This window comes from Coregonus lavaretus (genome assembly GCF_964263955.1).
Source record: "Coregonus lavaretus genome assembly, chromosome: 12".
NCBI classification, from domain to species: domain Eukaryota; kingdom Metazoa; phylum Chordata; class Actinopteri; order Salmoniformes; family Salmonidae; genus Coregonus; species Coregonus lavaretus.
This window is the reverse complement of record NC_139999.1, coordinates 37,476,505-37,494,573: the sequence shown is the minus strand read 5'-3', so window position 1 is coordinate 37,494,573 and position 18,069 is coordinate 37,476,505. Positions and strand designations below refer to the sequence as shown.

The following is an 18,069-nucleotide window of genomic DNA, read 5'->3' as shown; positions in this document are numbered from 1 at the left end:
GAATTGAATAACATTGCTTGTGAATTTCAGAGCTATAATGACTTGACGCTTTGGTTAAAGGAAAGTACAAACGCATACTAGTAGTAGTCATCACTCCTGCTCAAGAGTCTATACATTCTGGGTGATGCAAAACAACGTCATCTCATTGGCTATTGCTGACCACCGTTCTCAAAACTAGTCGTTGCACATCTCACAGTACAAGAGCATTGCATATTTTGTGCCTATTAAAATCAAACATGTTTGAAAATATCGGGACGTCTGGGACTGCTCAAAGATGGGATCGGTAGCCCTCAGATTGCGTCTCTGACCCGCTCACATTAAATGAGTGTCAGTGACGGCCGCACGCCCAGACTAGGCAACGACATGGGGATTTTGTCTCCAATCTCAAAAACGTGTCTGGGACAGCTAAATCGGGGCCAAAATCGTGTAGTGTACACCCAGCTTAAAAAACAGCGCGCTGAACGATCAGCAGACAAACACTAGATCCACTTTCGGTGCATGTGTGTGAGCCTAAAGATCTGAATGCACTTGAGCAATGAGTTTAACTGCTACAGTATATCTCAGAGGATCAAAATGTATTAGAGGATTGAGAAATAGCCTAGTCAATAAATGTGATGTTTGGTGGTAGAATAGGCCTACATTCTCTATGAAATAGCTCTCTGGGATGTGCCTTCAGACAGTATTCACACCTCTTGAATTTTTTCACATTTTGTTGTGTTACAGCCTGAATTTAAATTTGATTAAATTGAGATTTTGTGCCACTGATCTACACACAATACCTCATAATGTCAAAGTGGAATTATGTTTTTAGAAATGTTAACTAATTAATAAAAAATGAAAAGCTGAAATGTCTTGAGTCAATAAGTATTCAACCCCTTTGTTGTGGCAAGCTTAAATAAGTTCAGGTTTAAAAATGTCACATAGTAAGTTGCATGGACTCACTATGTGTGCAATAATAGTGTTTAACATTATTTTTTTATGACTACCCGATCTCTGTACCCCACACATACAATTATCTGTAAGCTCCCTCAGTCAAGCAGTGAATTTCAAGCACAGATTAAACCGCAAAGACCAGGGAGGTTTTCCGATGCCTCGCAAAGAAGGGCACCTATTGGTAGATGTGTAAAAAATTATAGCAGGCTTTGAATATCCCTTTGAGCATGGTGAAGTTATTAATTACACTTTGGATGGTGTATCAATACAACCAGTCACTAAAAAGATACAGGCGCCCTTCCTAACTCAGTTGCCGGAGAGGAAGGAAACCGCTCAGGGATTTCACCACGAGGCCAATGGTGGCTTTAAAGCAGTTACAGAGTTTAATCGCTGTGATAGGACAAAACTGAGGATGGATCAACAACATTGTAATTACTACACAATACTAACCTAATTGACAGAGTGAAAAGAAGGAAGCCTGTACAGAATACAAATATTCCAAAACATGTATCCTGTTTGCAACAAGGCACTAAAGTAATACTACAAAAAATGTGGCAAAGAAATTAACTTTTTGTCCTGAATACACAGCGTTATATTTGGGGCAAATCCAACAAAACACATCACTAGGTACCACTCTTAATATTTTCAAGCATAGTGGTGGCTGCATCATGTTATGGGTATGCTTGTCATCGGCAAGGACTAGGGAGTTCTTTTTTTGAAATAAATTAACGAAATAGAGCTAAGCACAGGCAAAATCCTAGAAGAAAACTTGGTTCAGTCTGCTTTCCAACAGACACTGGGAGACAAATTCACCTTTCAGCAGGACAATTACCTATAAGGCCAAATATAGAGTGGAGTTGCTTACAAAGATGACATTGAATGTTCCTGAGTGGCCTAGTTACAGTTTGGACTTAAATCGGCGTGAAAATCTATGGCAAGACTTGAAAATGGCTGTCTAGCAATGATCAACAACCAACTTGACAGAGCTTGAAGAATAAAAAAATTAAACAAGGGCAAATATTGTACAATCTAGGTATGCAAGGCTCTTAGAGGCTTACCCAGAAAGAATCACAGCTGTAATCGCAGCCAAAGGTGATTCTAACATGTATTGACTCAGAGGGTTGAATACCCTTTTTTTATGTTAGCATTTTTCTTCTACTTTGATATTACAGAGTATTTTGTGTAGATCGTTGACAAAAAAATTACAATGAAATCAATTTTAATCCCACTTTGTAACACAACTAAATGTGGAAAAAGTGGCGTGAATACTTTCTTTCTGAAGGCACTGTAAGTGAATCTAAGTTATTTTAAGTCTTCGAAACTGTGTTTATTTTTAAAGGAACTCCGTCCGGCTTTTAACTTATTCCTGAAAGTTATAATAGTACAAGGTACAATTTCGAAATTTGGTAGTGCAGCAGCAGTTTTTCCTCTTGTAATGTCAGTCATTGCAGACCTTAGAGAGCTATAGCTGCAACATTTTATCTACCAACAAGAGGGGTGTGAACAGTTTGTGTCATGAACAGTGCTTGTGCCCATAGAAATGACATGGCGCTCGCTTGCAGGATGTTCCCTAATGCTGTAAGGGCGGCCTGAGTGAAGACGTTTGGGAACCCCTGCTCTAAACTGTTGTATGGATTTAAAACCAAATGCATAACTAATTTGGATATGCCTAGTTCCAAGACAACTTACTGAAATGGTCAGGAGAGTGCAGTAAATGTACATTCTAACAAATCAGTATGAATGTTTATGCATGTTTTAAAAGTGATAACTTGTGTCTGAACATGGTACACTTTTGTGTGGTTCTCATAAACAAACCTTTATTGAGCTGTAGCCAAAGTTATAGCCATGGTAACATTTCTGTGAAGATATAGGAAAAAACATTAGACTTACAGCTAACAATGATTCACTCTCATTACTTCTATTACAAATAATTGTGATTTCAGTGTTCTTGTGAAATCAATAACGTCAGACTATGATAAAATGCCCATTGACATTTGACACATACGGTTCGTTGTAGCCTAATCTCTCTTCATACTGTACCTGGTTGTCACTTCACACCTTGATAAGGGAGTAATTGAAATGTAACAATTCCCATTATCATCATTGTTTACACAGTTCAAAGCAGTGCACTAAATCGCTTCCTGTCCTGAAGGTTCAGCAGTGCACAGGTATGCGCCATGCGCGCCTTCACAAACTACTCCCCTTTCGTGGGTGAGTCACCCTTCTCCTACCTTACTTATAATCGCAGTTCTCCTTTCAATCCCTTCCATTCAAGTGGGGAATACGAAAATAGTTAGGCAGTTTTCAGGAGTCTACTTTTGAAGCAGGTTATTGAAAATGTAAGTGCATTTCCTTTTAATGTGCTTCAACTTTACGCACAGCATATATACGCAACATGCTTTCCGACTTGTTGTGCAGTTGAAATGACCATTTAGTTTACTGTTTATAATCTAAATACGTTATTTTCTTTTAAATCCTGAAACGTAACCTATGCTGAGAGTCATTTATTTAGTTGTAATTCCTTTTCCACTATCCTTTATTAGGAGAACCAAGTTATTATTGAAATAGAAAACGTTTGTTGCGTAGGCCAAATGCCCTTTCATTATTATGATCTTCGTTTTAGTTGACTCAGTAATCATGGCTATTGGAAGCGTGTGGGGGGTCGTGTAGATGTGTTAGATTAAAATATTTGTTTTAAGTGATGGGGGCTGTTGTCTCAATTGTTATACAGTCGTTATGCTTCATGCAAGCTACCTGGGAAGATGATGGACACTTGATTGACGCAGAATCAATTGTTTCCTGTTTAACGCCTACGTCAGTATTTCGTTGAAATGTTTAGACTTTTGTCTTTTGTGTCTGCCTTTGCCTTGCTGTATACTTTATCATTTGGCTTTGTAGATATTGGCGTTCTAGTCTCTTAATCATGAATAGCCCATTCACTGTCTCGGGTAATACATTATGCCCCTGTTCTCACGCATCATGAGTTTTATTATAACAACGTTTATTGCGTGTTGTATATTAAGAATTCCCTAAAATTATATATATCGTGGCAGCTTTCCACAAAAAACCTGCCTTGCATACTGTAGACCTGATATTTGAATTTCATTCCGTTATAACCTCATCCCAAATGTCTCAATATGCGCTAAAGGTGAATTGCATTTGGATTTAAGCAGTTTCGGGACAATAAACACATTGTTGTCAATACGCCTTCTGCACACAGTTGCATCAGCCAATTCAATTACCCTGCTTTTTTTTCTCTCAAGTAATCATTGCCTGAACTGAGATTGCAGTCAGTCACTCTAATAACGTGGGAGTTTCACAAACCGCTGTACAGTCACAGGAAGCTCCCTAGACTCTGTATAGCAAGAGGCGCATGTCCTACTAGTCATGCATTGGACACAGTATATGGATCTGGGATCAAGATGATGTCAGCAGGATCATGTCATACCGGAGTCATTCCACCAGCTGGCCTCTAGCTGAAGGAGCCAAATTGGCTTCAAGGACATGGTCAACCAAAGTAACATTTGGTTGGAGAAACTCGGACAGTGGACAGACTGAATCTGACCTAAATGGCCACATGTACTCCTAAATCTCTACCCATTAGGGCCAGAAGAGGACTGGCCACGCCTCGGCGCCTTGTTCCTCTCTAGATTTCTTCCTAGGTTCCTGCCTTCTAGGGAGTTTTTCCTAGCCACTGCTTCTGCATTGCTTTGGGGTTTTAGGCTGGGTATCTGTAAATCAATCTATAAAGCACTTTGTGACAACTGCTGATGTAAAACGGCTTTATAAAATACATTTGACAGAATCTACAGCAATTTTGATTGACACGCTAAAGTGTATAACTTTGATCATCCTTTTTTAGTACATAGATTACCGGGAAGACCTATCTAATAAAAAGAAAGAAAGAAAAATATCAAAAAAACTAACTCACTAACTGTAAGTCGCTCTGGATAAGAGCGTCTGCTAAATGACTTTCCTCTATATTAGCTGTCTATTTACCACCACGAACCGATGCTGGCACTAAGACCACATTCAAGGCGGGCCATAAGCAAACAAGAAAATGCTCACCCCGAGGCGGCATGCAGGTAAATCGAAATCTTTCTTACCTCATTTCTACCAGCATGTCACCTGTGTAAGTAGAGGCAAACAAAATCTAGATCACCTTTACTCCACACAAAGCTCTCCCTCGCCCTCTAGTTGGCAAATCTGACTATACAAGCAAAAACTCAAACCAGAAGTACCAGTGAGACGCTCAATATGGAAGTCATCCGATGAAGGGGATGCTAAGCTGCAGGACTGTTTTGCTAGCACAGACTGGAACATGTTCCGGGATTCATCCGATGGCATCGAGGAGTTTACCATATCAGTAACCAGCTTCATTAATAAGTGCATCTACAACTTGTCCCCACAGTGACCATAGTACATATCCCAACCAGAAGCAATGGATTACAGGCAAGATACGCACTGAGCTAAAGGCTAGTGCTGCCGCTTTCAATGAGCGGGACACTAATCCGGACGCTTGTAAGAAATCCTGCTACGCCCTCCGATGAACCATCAAACAGGCAAAGTGTCAAAACAGGACGAAGATCGAATCAAATTTTATTTGCAACATGCGCCGAATACAACAGATGTAGACATTACAGTGAAATGCTTACTTACAAGCCCTTAACCAACAATGCAGTTTTGAGAAAAAACAAACAAAAAAAGTGTTAAGTAAAACATTTAAAAATAAAAATAGCAAATAATTAAAGAGCAGCAGTCAAATAAAATAACAGTAGGGAGGCTATATACAGGGGGTACCGGTACAGAGTCAATGTGCGGGGGCACCGGTTAGTCGAGGGTAATTGAGGTAATATGTACATGTGGGTAGAGTTAAAGTGACTATGCATAAATAATAAACAGAGTAGCAGCAGCGTAAAAAGATGGGTGGGGTGGGGTGGAGGGGCAATGCAAATAGTCCGGGTAGCCATGATTAGCTGTTCAGGAGTCTTATGGCTTGGGGTTAGAAGCTGTTAAGAAGCCTTTTGGACCTAGAATTGGCGCTCCGGTACCGCTTGCTGTGCGGTAGCAGAGAGAACAGTCTATGACTAGGGTGGCTGGAGTCTTTGACAATTTTGAGGGCCTTCCTCTGACACCGCCTAGTATAGAGGTCCTGGATGTCAGGAAGCTTGGCCCCAGAGGTACTGGGCCGTACGCACTACCCTCTGTAGTGCCTTGCGGTCGGAGGCCGAGCAGTTGCCATACCAGGCGGTGATGCAACCAGTCAGGATGCTCTCGATGGTACAGCTGTATAACCTTTTGAGGATCTGAGGACACATGCCAAATCTTTTCAGTCTCCTGAGTGGGAATAGGCTTTGTCGTGCCCTCTTCACGACTGTCTTGGTGTGTTTGGACCATGATAGTTTGTTGGTGATGTGGACACCAAGGAACGGAAGCTCTCAACCTGTTTCACTACAGCCCGTCGATGAGAATGGGGGCGTGCTCAGTCCTCTTTTTTTTCCTGTAGTCCACAATCATCTCCTTTGTCTTGATCACGTTGAGGGAGAGGTTGTTATGCTGGCACCACGTGGCCAGGTCTCTGACCTCCTCCCTATAGGCTGTCTCATCGTTGTCGGTGATCAGGCCTATCACTGTTGTGTCGTGGGCAAACTTAATGATGGTGTTGGAGTCGTGCCTGGCCATGTAGTCAGGAGGGGACTGAGCACGCACCCCTGAGGGGCCCCCGTGTTGAGGATCAGCGTGGCAGATGTGTTGTTACCTACCCTTACCACCTGGGGGTGGCCCGTCAGGAAGTCCAGGGTCCAGTTGCAGTGGGAGGTGTTTAGTCCCAGGGTCCTTAGCTTAGTGATGAGCTTTGAGGGCATTATGGTGTTGAACACTGAGCTGTAGTCAATGAATAGAATTCTCACCTAGGTGTTCCTCTTGTCCAGGTGGGATAGGGCAGTGTGGAGTGCAATAGAGATTGCATCATCTGTGGATCTGTTGGGGCGGTATGCAAATTGGAGTGGGTCTAGGGTTTCTGGGATAATGTGTTGATGTGAGCAATGACCAGCCTTTCAAAGAACTTCATGGCTACAGACGTGAGTGCTACTGGTCGGTAGTCATTTAGGCAGGTTATCTTAGTGTTCTTGGGCACAGGGACTATGGTGGTCTGCTTGAAACATATTGGTCAGTGAAGACACTTGCTAGTTGGTCAGCGCATGCTCGGAGTACACGTCCTGGTAACCCGTCTTGCCCTGCGGCCTTGTGAATGTTGACCTGCTTAAAAGCCTTACTCACGTTGGCTACGGAGAGCGTGATCACATAGTCATCTGGAACAGCTGATGCTCTCATGCATGCTTCAGTGTTGCTTTCCTCGAAGCGAGCATAGAAGTGATTTAGCTCGTCTGGAAGTCTTGTGTCACTGGGCAGCTCGCGGCTGTGCTTCCCTTTTGTAGTCTGTAATAGTTTTCAAGCCCTGCCACATCCGACGAGCGTCAGAGCCGGTGTAGTACGATTCAATCTTAGTCCTTTATTGACTCTTTGCCTGTTTGATGGTTCGTCAGAGGGCATAGCAGGATTTCCGGGTTAGAGTCCCGCTCATTGAAAGCGGCAGCTCTACCCTTTAGCTCAGTGCAGATGTTGCCTGTAATCCATGGCTTCTGGTTGGGGTATGTACGTACGGTCACTGTGGGGACGACGTCATCGATGCACTTATTGATGAAGCCAGTGACTGATGTGGTGTACTCCTCAATGCTATCGGAAGAATCCCGGAACATATTCCAGTCTGTGCTAGCAAAACAGTCCTGTAGCTTAGCATCTGCGTCATCTGACCACTTCCATATTAACCGAGTCACTGGTGCTTCCTGCTTTAGTTTTTGCTTATAAGCAGGAATCAGGAGGATAGAGTTATGGTCAGTTTTGCCAAATGGAGGGCGAGGGAGAGCTTTGTACGCGTCCCAATGTGTGGAGTAAAGGTGGTCTAGAGTTTTTTTTTCTCCTCTGGTTGCACATTTAACATGCTGGTAGAAATTGGGTCGAACGGATTTAAGTTTCCCTGCATTAAAGTCCCCGGCCACTAGGAGCGCTGCATCTGGATGAGCGTTTTCCTGTTACTTATGGCCTTATACAGCTCATTGAGTGCAATCTTAGTGCCAGCATCGGGTTGTGGTGGTAAATAGACAGCTACGCAAAATATAGATGAAAACTCTCTTGGTATATAGTGTGGTCTACAGCTTATCATGAGATACTCTACCTCAGGCGAGCAAAACCTTGCGACCTCCTTAGAATTAGATTTTATGCACCAGCTGTTGTTTACAAATATAAACAGACCGCCACCCCTTGTCTTACCGGAGTCAGCCGTTCTATCCTGCCGATGTAGCGTATATCCCGCCAGCTGTATGTTATCCATGTCGTCGTTCAGCCACGACTCGGTGAAACATAAGATATTCCAGTTTTAATGTCCCGTTGGTAGGATGACCTTCATCTTAGGTCGTACAATTTATTTTCAAATGATTGAACATTGGCTAATTGGATTGATGGAAGAGGCAGTTTACACGCTCGCCGTCGGATCCTTACAAGGCACCCCGACCTACGTCCACGATATCTCAGTCTCTTTCTTGTATTTTTTATTTTACCTTTATTTAACTAGGCAAGTCAGTTAAGAACAAATTCTTATTTCCAATGACGGACTACACCGGCCAAACCCGGATGACGCTGGGCCAATTGTGCGCCGCCCTATGGGACTCCCAATCACGGCCGGTTGTGATACAGCTTGGAATCGAACCAGGGGGTCTGCAGTGATGCCTCAAGCACTGAGATGCAGTGCCTTAGACCACTGCGCCACTCGGGAGCCGAATGATGGGGGTTTGGGCCTTGTCGGGTGTCTGTAGGATATCCTTTGCGTCCGACTCGTTGGAGAAAAAATATTCGTCCAATACGAGGTGAGTAATCGCTGTCCTGATATCCAGAAGCTCTTTTTGGTCATAGGAGATGGTGGCAGAAACATTATGTACAGAATAAATTAAAAATAACGCGAAAAAACACACATAATAGTACAATTGGTTAGAGGGCTATTCTCTGTAGAAGAGATTGTGTTGGCAATTAAATCTATGCAGTGTGGTAAATCCCCTGGACCCGATGGATTTCCAAGCGAATTTTTAAAAAAAGTATCAGATCAACTCTCTCCTCTCTTGCCTTCCGTATTTGAGGAATCATTCTCCTCAAACTCTTTACCCTCAACAATGAGACAAGCATTTATTTCACTTACTCTGAAAACGGGAAAAAAACAATTGTAAGGTTCATATAGGCTAATTTCTTTACTGAATTGCAATGTAAAGATACTTTCTAAGATGATTGCCTGCCGTTTTGAGTCAATCCTTCCCTCCATTATCTCTACAGATCAAATTGGTTTATTAAAAATCGTCATCCTTTTTCAACAACCGACATCTTTATAATATACTTTATAATCCCTCTTCATCTGACACTCCAGAGATATTGTTATCACTTGATGCTGAGAAGGCGTTTGATCGGGTGGAGTGGGATTATCTATTTTATACTCATAAACAATTTGGATTCGGTCCCAATTTTATGTCTTGGATGAAAGTCCTTTACTCCTCCCCTATGGCTGCGGTGCGCACAAATAATAAATGTTCATCCTATTTCCAACTTCAACGTGGGACAAGACAGGGTTCTCCTTCTATCCCCCCAGCTGTTTGCAATCGCAATTGAGCCTTTAGCTATAGCAATACGTAATAACACCACTATCAAAGGTATTTAAAGAGGGGGCTTAGAGCATAAAGTTTCACTCGATGCGGATAAAATGCTGTTATATATGTCTGACCCTTTAACTGGTCTTCCAGAGATCCAGGTTCTACTAAAGACATTTGGGAAAATATCCGGGTATAAGGTTAACCTACAAAAAAGTGAATTGATGCCTATTGATCCTTCTGCCATGCAAACTTATTTTAGTCATGTGTCCTTCAGAGTGACTACACAGAAATTAAAATATTTGGGGATTTGGGTCACACACAATTTCAAAGATCTCTATAAAGCCAATTTCCCACCCTTGAACGCTGGGATTTACTTTCTCTTTCTTTGGGCGGAATAATTAACACTGTTAAAATGAATGTATTACTTAAGTTTTTATACTTATTTCAATGTATTCCTATCTTTCTGACAAAATATTTTATCTCCATAGATAAACTGATATCTGCTTTTATCTGGAACAAGAAAAACCCTTGGATACGTAAGAGCATATTGCAGAGATCTCGCTCCCAGGGTGGTCTAACACTTTCGAAGTTTCAATATTATTACTGGGCAGCTAATATAAGAATCATTCTATATTGGATGACAGAAATCCCTGATGTTACAGGCCCAAAATGGTTGACCTTGGAGATCTCATCCTGTGGCCCCACCTCCTTAGCTGCCTTACTCTGCTCAAAACTTGCATTAGCTGAGCCTGTTTCCAAATACACTAAAAACCCTATTGTGAAACATTCTCTACAAACCTGGAAACAGTTCAGGCGATTGTTTGGTCTCAGAGAGTTTTCAACTTTCTTGGCCCAAGCAAGTCTCTTCTTCTTATTGGTGTCCTTTGGTAGTGGTTTCTTTTCAGCAATTCGACCATGAAGGCCTGATTTCACGCACTCCTTTGAACAGTTGATGTTGAGATGTGTCTGTTACTTGAATTCTGTGATGCATTTATTTGGGCTGCAATCTGAGGTGCAGTTAACTCTAATGAACTCATCCTCTGCAGCAGAGGTAACTCTGGGTCATCCTTTCATTAGAGCCAGTTTCATCATAGTGCTTGATGGTTTTTGCGACTGCACTTGAAGAAACTTTCAAAGTTCTTGAAATGTTCTGGATTGACTGACCTTCATGTCTTTAAAGTAATGATGGACTGTCGTTTCTCTTAGCTTATTTGAGTTGTTCTTGCCATAATGTGGACAACTGATTGGCTCAAACGCATTAAGAAGGAAAGAAATTCCACAAATTAACTTTTAACAAGGCACACCTGTTAATTGAAATGCATTCCAGGTGACTACCTCATGAAGCTGGTTGAGAGAATGCCAAGAGTGTGCAAAGCTGTCATCAAGGCAAAGGGTGGCTACTTCCATATGTGTTATTTCATAGTTTTGATGTCTTCACTATTATTCTACAATGTAGAAAATAGTAAAAATAAAGAAAAACCCTTGAATGAGTAGGTGTGTCCAAACTTTTGACTGGTACTGTATGTCATGCCTGCTTTAAGTGTGGTTTTGGGGTGGGGCTCTGTTAGAGCGTGGGTGGGTTGGGTTGGGTTTGATTTGGTAGGGGATCCATGTGTGCTCTGCCCTGTACCTGTTCTGTCTGTGTTATCTGCATAATCATAACAAATGCCAAATAAAAATACCTTTGAAAAAACAAAAACAACAAAACGGAAATTACACATTTACATAAGTATTCAGACCCTTTACTCAGTACTTTGTTGAAGTACCTTTGGCAGCGATTACAGCCTCGAGTCTTCTTGGGTATGATGCTACAAGCTTGGCACACCTGTATTTGGGGAGTTTCTCCCATTCTTCTCTGTAGATCCTCTCAAGTTCTGTCAGGTTGGCTTGGGAGCGTCGCTGCACAGCTATTTTCAGGTCTCTCCAGAGATGTTCGATCGGGTTTAAGTTCAGGCTCTGGCTGGGCCACTCAAAGACATGCAGAGACTTGTCCCGAAGACATTCCTACGTTGTCTTGGCTGTGTGCTTAGAGTCATTGTCCTGTTGGAAGGTGAACCTTTGCCCCAGTCTGAGGTCCTGAGCGCTCTGGAGCAGGTTTTCATCAAGGATCTCTCTGTACTTTGCTCCGTTCATCTTTCCCTCAATCCTGACTAGTTTCCCAGTCCCTGCCGCTGAAAAACATCCCCACAGCATGATGCTGCCACCACCATGCTTCACCGTAGGGATGGTGCCAGGTTTCCTCCAGAGGTGATGCATGACATTCTGGCCAAAGAGTTCAATCTTGGTTTCATCAGACCAGAGAATCTTGTTTCTCATGGTCTGAGAGTCCTTTAGGTGCCTTTTGGCAAACTCCAAGCGGGCTGTCATGTGCCTTTTACTGAGGAGTGGCTTCCGTCTGGCCACTCTACCATCAAGGCCTGATGGTGGAGTGCTGCAGTGATGGTTGTCCTTCTGGAAGGTTCTCCCATCTCCACAGAGGAACTCTGGAGCTCTGTCAGAGTGACCATCGGGTTCTTGGTCACCTCCTTGACCAAGGCCCTTCTCCCCCGTTTGCTCAGTTTGGCCTGGCGGCCAGCTCTAGGAAGAGTCTTGGTGGTTCCAAACTTCTTCCATTTAAGAATGATGGAGGCCACTGTGTTCTTGGGGACCTTCAATGCTGCATAATTTTTTTGGTATGGTTACCCAGAACTGTGCCTCGACACAATCCTGTCTCGGAGCTCTACGGACAATTCCTTCGACCTCATGGCTTGGTTTTTGCTCTGACATGCACTGTCAACTGTGGGACCTTTAAATAGACAGGTGTGTGCCTTTCCAAATCATGTCCAATCAATTGAATTTACCACAGGTGGACTCAAATCAAGTTGTAGAAACATCTCAAGGATGATCAATGGAAACAGGATGCACCTGAGCTCTATTTCGAGTCTCATAGCAAAGGGTCTGAATACTTACGTAAATAAGGTATTTCTGTTTGCCACTGCAAGTTGAATAATTTGGGATTTTCAGTCACTAAAAGACCATTTAAGCATAATTTCCTTGCATTTGTATAATTGTTGTTTGACTAGCATCTCCTCTCCTGTGTTCAGGCATTCCTCTACCTCTCCCTAAAATAGCCAGCCCTTAGCTGCTGGCTAAACATTCACCTGATGAAGAACAGTGTGGGGTAGCATCCAAAATGGCACCCTAATCCCTATTATAGTGCACTACATTTGACCATAGCCCTATGGGCCCTGGTCAAAAGTAGTGCACAATATAGGCAATCGGGTGCCATTTAGGACACAACCTGTGAGTTAGATAGTCACAGTGTTAATCCACTCTTGTTTGAAACCCTGGTGAGGCTGTGCTGACAGGGCGTAACTGGAGGGAATGGCTCAAAGTAATGGGAAAGAGTGGCCCTCTCCATTGTTTACCGAACAAAGTCACAGGGAATTTGGTTTGACCCCCGTAACTTTGGGTCACAAGGACTTTTTCATGGTTGAAGGGTTAAGTGGTGTGTTGAAAGTGTAATCTTCTCTTAATGGTGCATGGATCCATTAATTTTGTCTAAAATTAGATATTCTAATTGTGCTGAAAAGCAACAATTTACTCATATTAAACATGATTATTCTCTGTAGTGTATGCTGACTTTAAAATGAATTTGGACAATCAAATATATTGTATAGTTGAAGAAAATGTACATATGTGTATTTTTGCAGGGCATCGTGAAACTGGACATTCCCTTGTTTCCCCACCCCTGAAGACCACCTGACCCACATACATGGAGGGTAAAGAAGAGATCAGTGACACAGACAGTGGTATCATTCTCCACTCTGGTAAGGACCAAATACCTTTATCAACTTGCATGACACTAACATGTATTCACTATAATGGGACACCTGTAGTGAGACATTAGAGTCAACATTTTTTCAAACTTGATATGTTATGGGTTTTGTTTTAAAAACCTATTTGTGTTCCAGTTATAATGAAGTAGTTATGCAAGCAAGCCACAGTTTTATTTATTCTTTGGTGCTCCATTTCTAAGAAGATGCAGTGGCTACTACCAATGATTTCTATAAACCAGTAGCTGAGCTATCGCTGATCACATTCTTCACCGCAAATGTTATTTAGTCACACGCTTTTTCCCCACATTGGGAGATTATCAGTCCAGACAGAATTGGGGGGTTTTGTCATTCAGTGATTGGCATGTTTTCTAATGTTTATTTTCTCCTGCATGGTTGCCATTCCGGTAACAGTAACTGTGTGACGTCTTTGTTTCCCCGTCACACCTGTCTGTCAGTACCTGCAGGGATTGAGCTGATAATCTCTGAAAGCATGTGACACACGTTGCAGCTGGCCTGGAGACATTAGTAGCCCTGTGAATGAACTCAGGGTTTTCGTCCCAAATGGCATTCTACTCCCTAAATAGTGCACTACTTTTGGGCTACCCATAGGGCTCTTGTCAAAAGTAGTGCACTATATAGGGAGTAGGGTGCAATTTGGGATACACCCCAGTTGTCATTAGTCTCTGGCGGTTCTGGAGAGCCACCTAACTATTCCAGTAGAGCGACATATTGTTTATCACCTTGGTTTCACTCCCAGGTTTCACTCCCTTTCACACTTTCATGACAGTTTCAGTATCAGTCAATAAAACAGTAAACAGTATGAGTACAGACACTCATTGTCTCTTAAAATAACCATGTCTTGTCTAGGTGTCATCTTTGCTCACCGTCTTCAACGTTGCTGCTCATGAGTGGGCAGAACCTCAGGAATGGAGCAACATTTTTGGTTGCATTTGTATTGCAACCTTTTTTGTTTTGGACATAGTTTATTCTTTCCAACCAGTTGGGTTATATGTGTGATACAGCTGCAACCATATCAAATTGACAAGCAAGCATTACCAATTGAAAACTTGTGCCAAAAGATTGTGTCCAGATATCTATAGCCACGCTGTTTTCAATCGTTAGACCTCACAGTAGCCTCTTTGTCATTGTGTGTCCCAGGCCCTGATAGTCCTGCCACAATTATGAAGGACATGACCACTCACACCCGGGCCGTCAAACTCAAGCACCAGTCACTGGAGGACCGGCTAGAGCTCTGCCTACTGGAGCTGAAGAAACTCTGCATCCGAGAGGCTGTGAGTACCCCTGGATATAGTACACACACACACACACACACACACTTTACACACACACTTTACACACAGACACACTCCACTCTATCAGGGTTCAGGCCATTTTCACCATGACATCAGTGGAATTTCCCCATCAGTGAAACCATGACCTTGATGTCGGGGGTGGGGGGTTCATAGAGAGATGTTAATCAAGCTCTGACACAGGCAGAGAGGCCGATACGTAAGCTTAATAATACTGTCAAGATGTTAATTAAATAATTGCCTGGCACTCTGAAACTACTGAGGCGATAAAGACTGCCCACAGTCTGAAATGAAAGGCTTCTTTGGTTTGCTGCTCCTGACCAATGATAACACAACTATCACTTCCCTTTCAGTTAGGCTTATTTGTTGGGCTTTTAAGTGAGACAAGTTGGGGCAATTAGGAGGCAGCCAATGGACCTTAGGTGTCCCTATTATACAACACTAAATTCTCTCTCCAATATCTGGATCTCAGCAACTAATTCAGCCCTGAGAATGTCCCTGTCTCATCCGTCATCATTATGAGGGGCTGCGTTCCAAATGGCACCCTATTCCCATATGACTCTGGTCCAAAGTAGTGCACTATGTAGGTAATAGGGTGTCATTTGGGATGTAGACCAGTTCTGATCATTATTTCCTGTTGAAAATTGGGCTTGGCTCTTCTGTCGGGACTTGTCCTGTCAAGGTGTGCTGCCTGGAAGGAGGATCTGATGACACCTCTTCCTGCTCTCAGGAACACGACAGTGACTTAGATCATGACCAACCGTTCTGATGCTATTGTCTGTGTCTAGGAGAAAAAATGTACCTTTTATTTAGACTGACTCAAAACATACACAGGGTAATAATGCACTCTCACACTCAGGTTGAGTTTATGTGCAGCTAGAGAACAGGCCAGTGAGATGGATACACTGGGCAGGTGAGGCCCTAAGAATGTGTTGTGAAAGAGTAGGAACTATAGAAAAGCAGCATTGCGTAACAAACACTTGAGAACAATTTCCATGTCCCAGCATGTAAGGCAGGATAGATTTTTTAAACAATATTTCAAAATGAAGGAAAAACAAAATTAACTCTGAGGGTTCATGGAACTTGGTAGATTTGGAGGGAATGGGGACCGATTGGCTCTGAAGTACAAACTAATATAATATGTACACTGAACAAAAATATAAACGCAACATGCAACAATTTCAAAGATTTTACTGAATTACAGTTCATATAAGGAAATCAGTCAATTTAAATAAATTCATTAGGCCTTAATCTATGGATTTCACATGACTGGGCTGGGGTGCAGCCATAGAGCCTTGGAGAGCATAGGCCAACACACTTGGCAGCCAGGCCCACCCACTGGGGAGCCAGGCCCAGCCAATCAGAATGAGTTTCACCCCACAAAAGGGCCTGGCTGCCAGACAGAAATACTCCTCAGTAACCCCCCACCCCTCCTCAGACAATCCCGCAGGTGAAGAAGCCGGATGGGGAGGTCCTGGGCTGGCGTGGTTACACGCTGTCTGCAGTTGTGAAGCCGGTTGGACATACTGCCACAATCTCTAAAATGACATTGGGGGCAGCTTATGGTAGAGAAATGAACATGCAATTCTATGGCAACAGCTCTGGTGAACATTCCTGCAGTCAGCATGCCAATTGCATGCTCTCTCAAAACTTGAGACATCTGTGGCATTGTGTTGTGTGACAAAACTGCACATTTTAAAGTGGCCTTTTATTGTCCCCAGCACAAGGTGTACCTGTGTAATGATCATGCTGTTTAATCAGCTTCTTGATATGCCACACCTGTCAGGTGGATGGATTATCTCCGCAAAGGAGAAATGCTCACTAACAGGGATGTAAACAAATTTGTGCACAAAATTTGAGAAAAATACGCTTTTTGTGCGTTTGGACAATTTCTGGGATCTTTTATTTCAGCTCATGAAACATGGGACCAACACTTTAAATGTTGCGTTTTATATTTTGGTTCAGTGTATATTAAAGGGATACTTCGGGATCAAACTGCACACAGAGACATAAAAATGGTATCCACAAATTAATATAACTCTGGGGAAGTAGAGAAAGGGATTCATTGCCAAAATCCCAAGGTTTTTTCTTTAACATACAGTGCATTCGGAAAGTATTCAGACCCCTTCCCTTTTTCCACATTTTGTTACGTTACAGCCTTATTCTAAAATTGATTAAATAAAATGTTCCCTCATCAATCTACACACAATACCCCATAATAACAAAGCAAAAACAGGTTTTTAGAAATGTTTGCAAAAAAATAAATATAAATACCTTATTTACATAAGTATTCAGACCCTTTGCTATGAGACTCGAAGTTGAGCTCAGGTGCATCCTGATTCCATTGATCATCCTTGGTATGTTTCTACAACTTGATTGGAGTCCACCTGTGATAAATTCAATTGATTGGACATTATTTGGAATGGCACACATATGTCTATATAAGGTCCCACAGTTGACAGTGCATGTCAGAGCAAAAACCAAGCCATGAAGTCGAAGGAATTGTCCGTAGAGCTCCGAGACAGGATTGTGTCGAAACACAGATCTGGGGAAGGGTACCAAAAAATGTCTGCAGCATTGAAAGTCCCCAAGAACTCAGTGGCCTCCATCATTCTTAAATGGAAAAAGTTTGGAACCACCAAGACTCTTCCTAGAGCTGGCTTCACAGCCAAACTGAGCAATCGTGGGAGAAGGGCCTTGGTCAGGGAGGTGACCAAGAACCCGATGGTCACTCTGACAGAGCTCCAGAGTTCATCTGTGGAGATGGGAGAACCTTCCAGAAGGACAACCATCTCTGCAGCACTCCACCAATCAGGCCTTGATGTAGAGTGGCCAGACGGAAGCCACTCCTCAGTAAAAGGCATGACAGCCCACTTGGAGTTTGCCAAAAGGCACTTAAAGGACTCTCAGACCATGAGAAACAAGATTCTCTGGTCTGATGAAACCAAGATTGAACTCTTTGGCCTGAATGCCAAGAGTCACGTCTGGAGCAAACCTGGCACCATCCCTACAGTGACGCATGGTGGTGGCAGCATCATGCTGTGGGGATGTTTTTCAGCGGCAGCGACTGGGAGACTAGTCAGGATCGAAGGAAAGATGAACAGAGCAAAGTAGAGAGAGATCCTTGATGAAAACCTGCTCCAGAGCGCTCAGGACCTCAGACTGGGGCAAAGGTTCACCTTCCAACAGGACAACTACCCTAAACACACAGCCAAGACAACGCAGGAGTGGCTTCGGGACAAGTCTCTGAATGTCCTTGAGTGGCCCAGCCAGAGCCCGGACTTGAACCTGATCGAACATCTCTGGAGAGACCTGAAA

General features: G+C 42.9%; 1 protein-coding gene across 3 annotated transcripts in view; it reads left to right on the top strand.

The window, feature by feature from the left end:
- The window catches only part of LOC311138218 (innate immunity activator protein-like), a 40,548-nt gene that overhangs the window by 15,095 nt on the left and 7,384 nt on the right, over positions 1-18,069 (top strand). Inside the window, exons 1-3 of one of the 3 annotated variants that reach the window (XM_084172892.1) lie at positions 3,192-3,272; positions 13,316-13,432; positions 14,600-14,733. In XM_084172892.1, the coding sequence (XP_084029018.1) occupies positions 13,378-13,432; positions 14,600-14,733 (189 nt within the window). In that variant the 5' untranslated portion in view covers positions 3,192-3,272; positions 13,316-13,377. Of the gene's footprint in view, positions 1-3,191; positions 3,273-8,563; positions 8,856-13,315; positions 13,433-14,599; positions 14,734-18,069 lie in introns of those variants that run through there. The other 2 variants (XM_084172893.1, XM_084172894.1) reach the window with 2 other exon arrangements.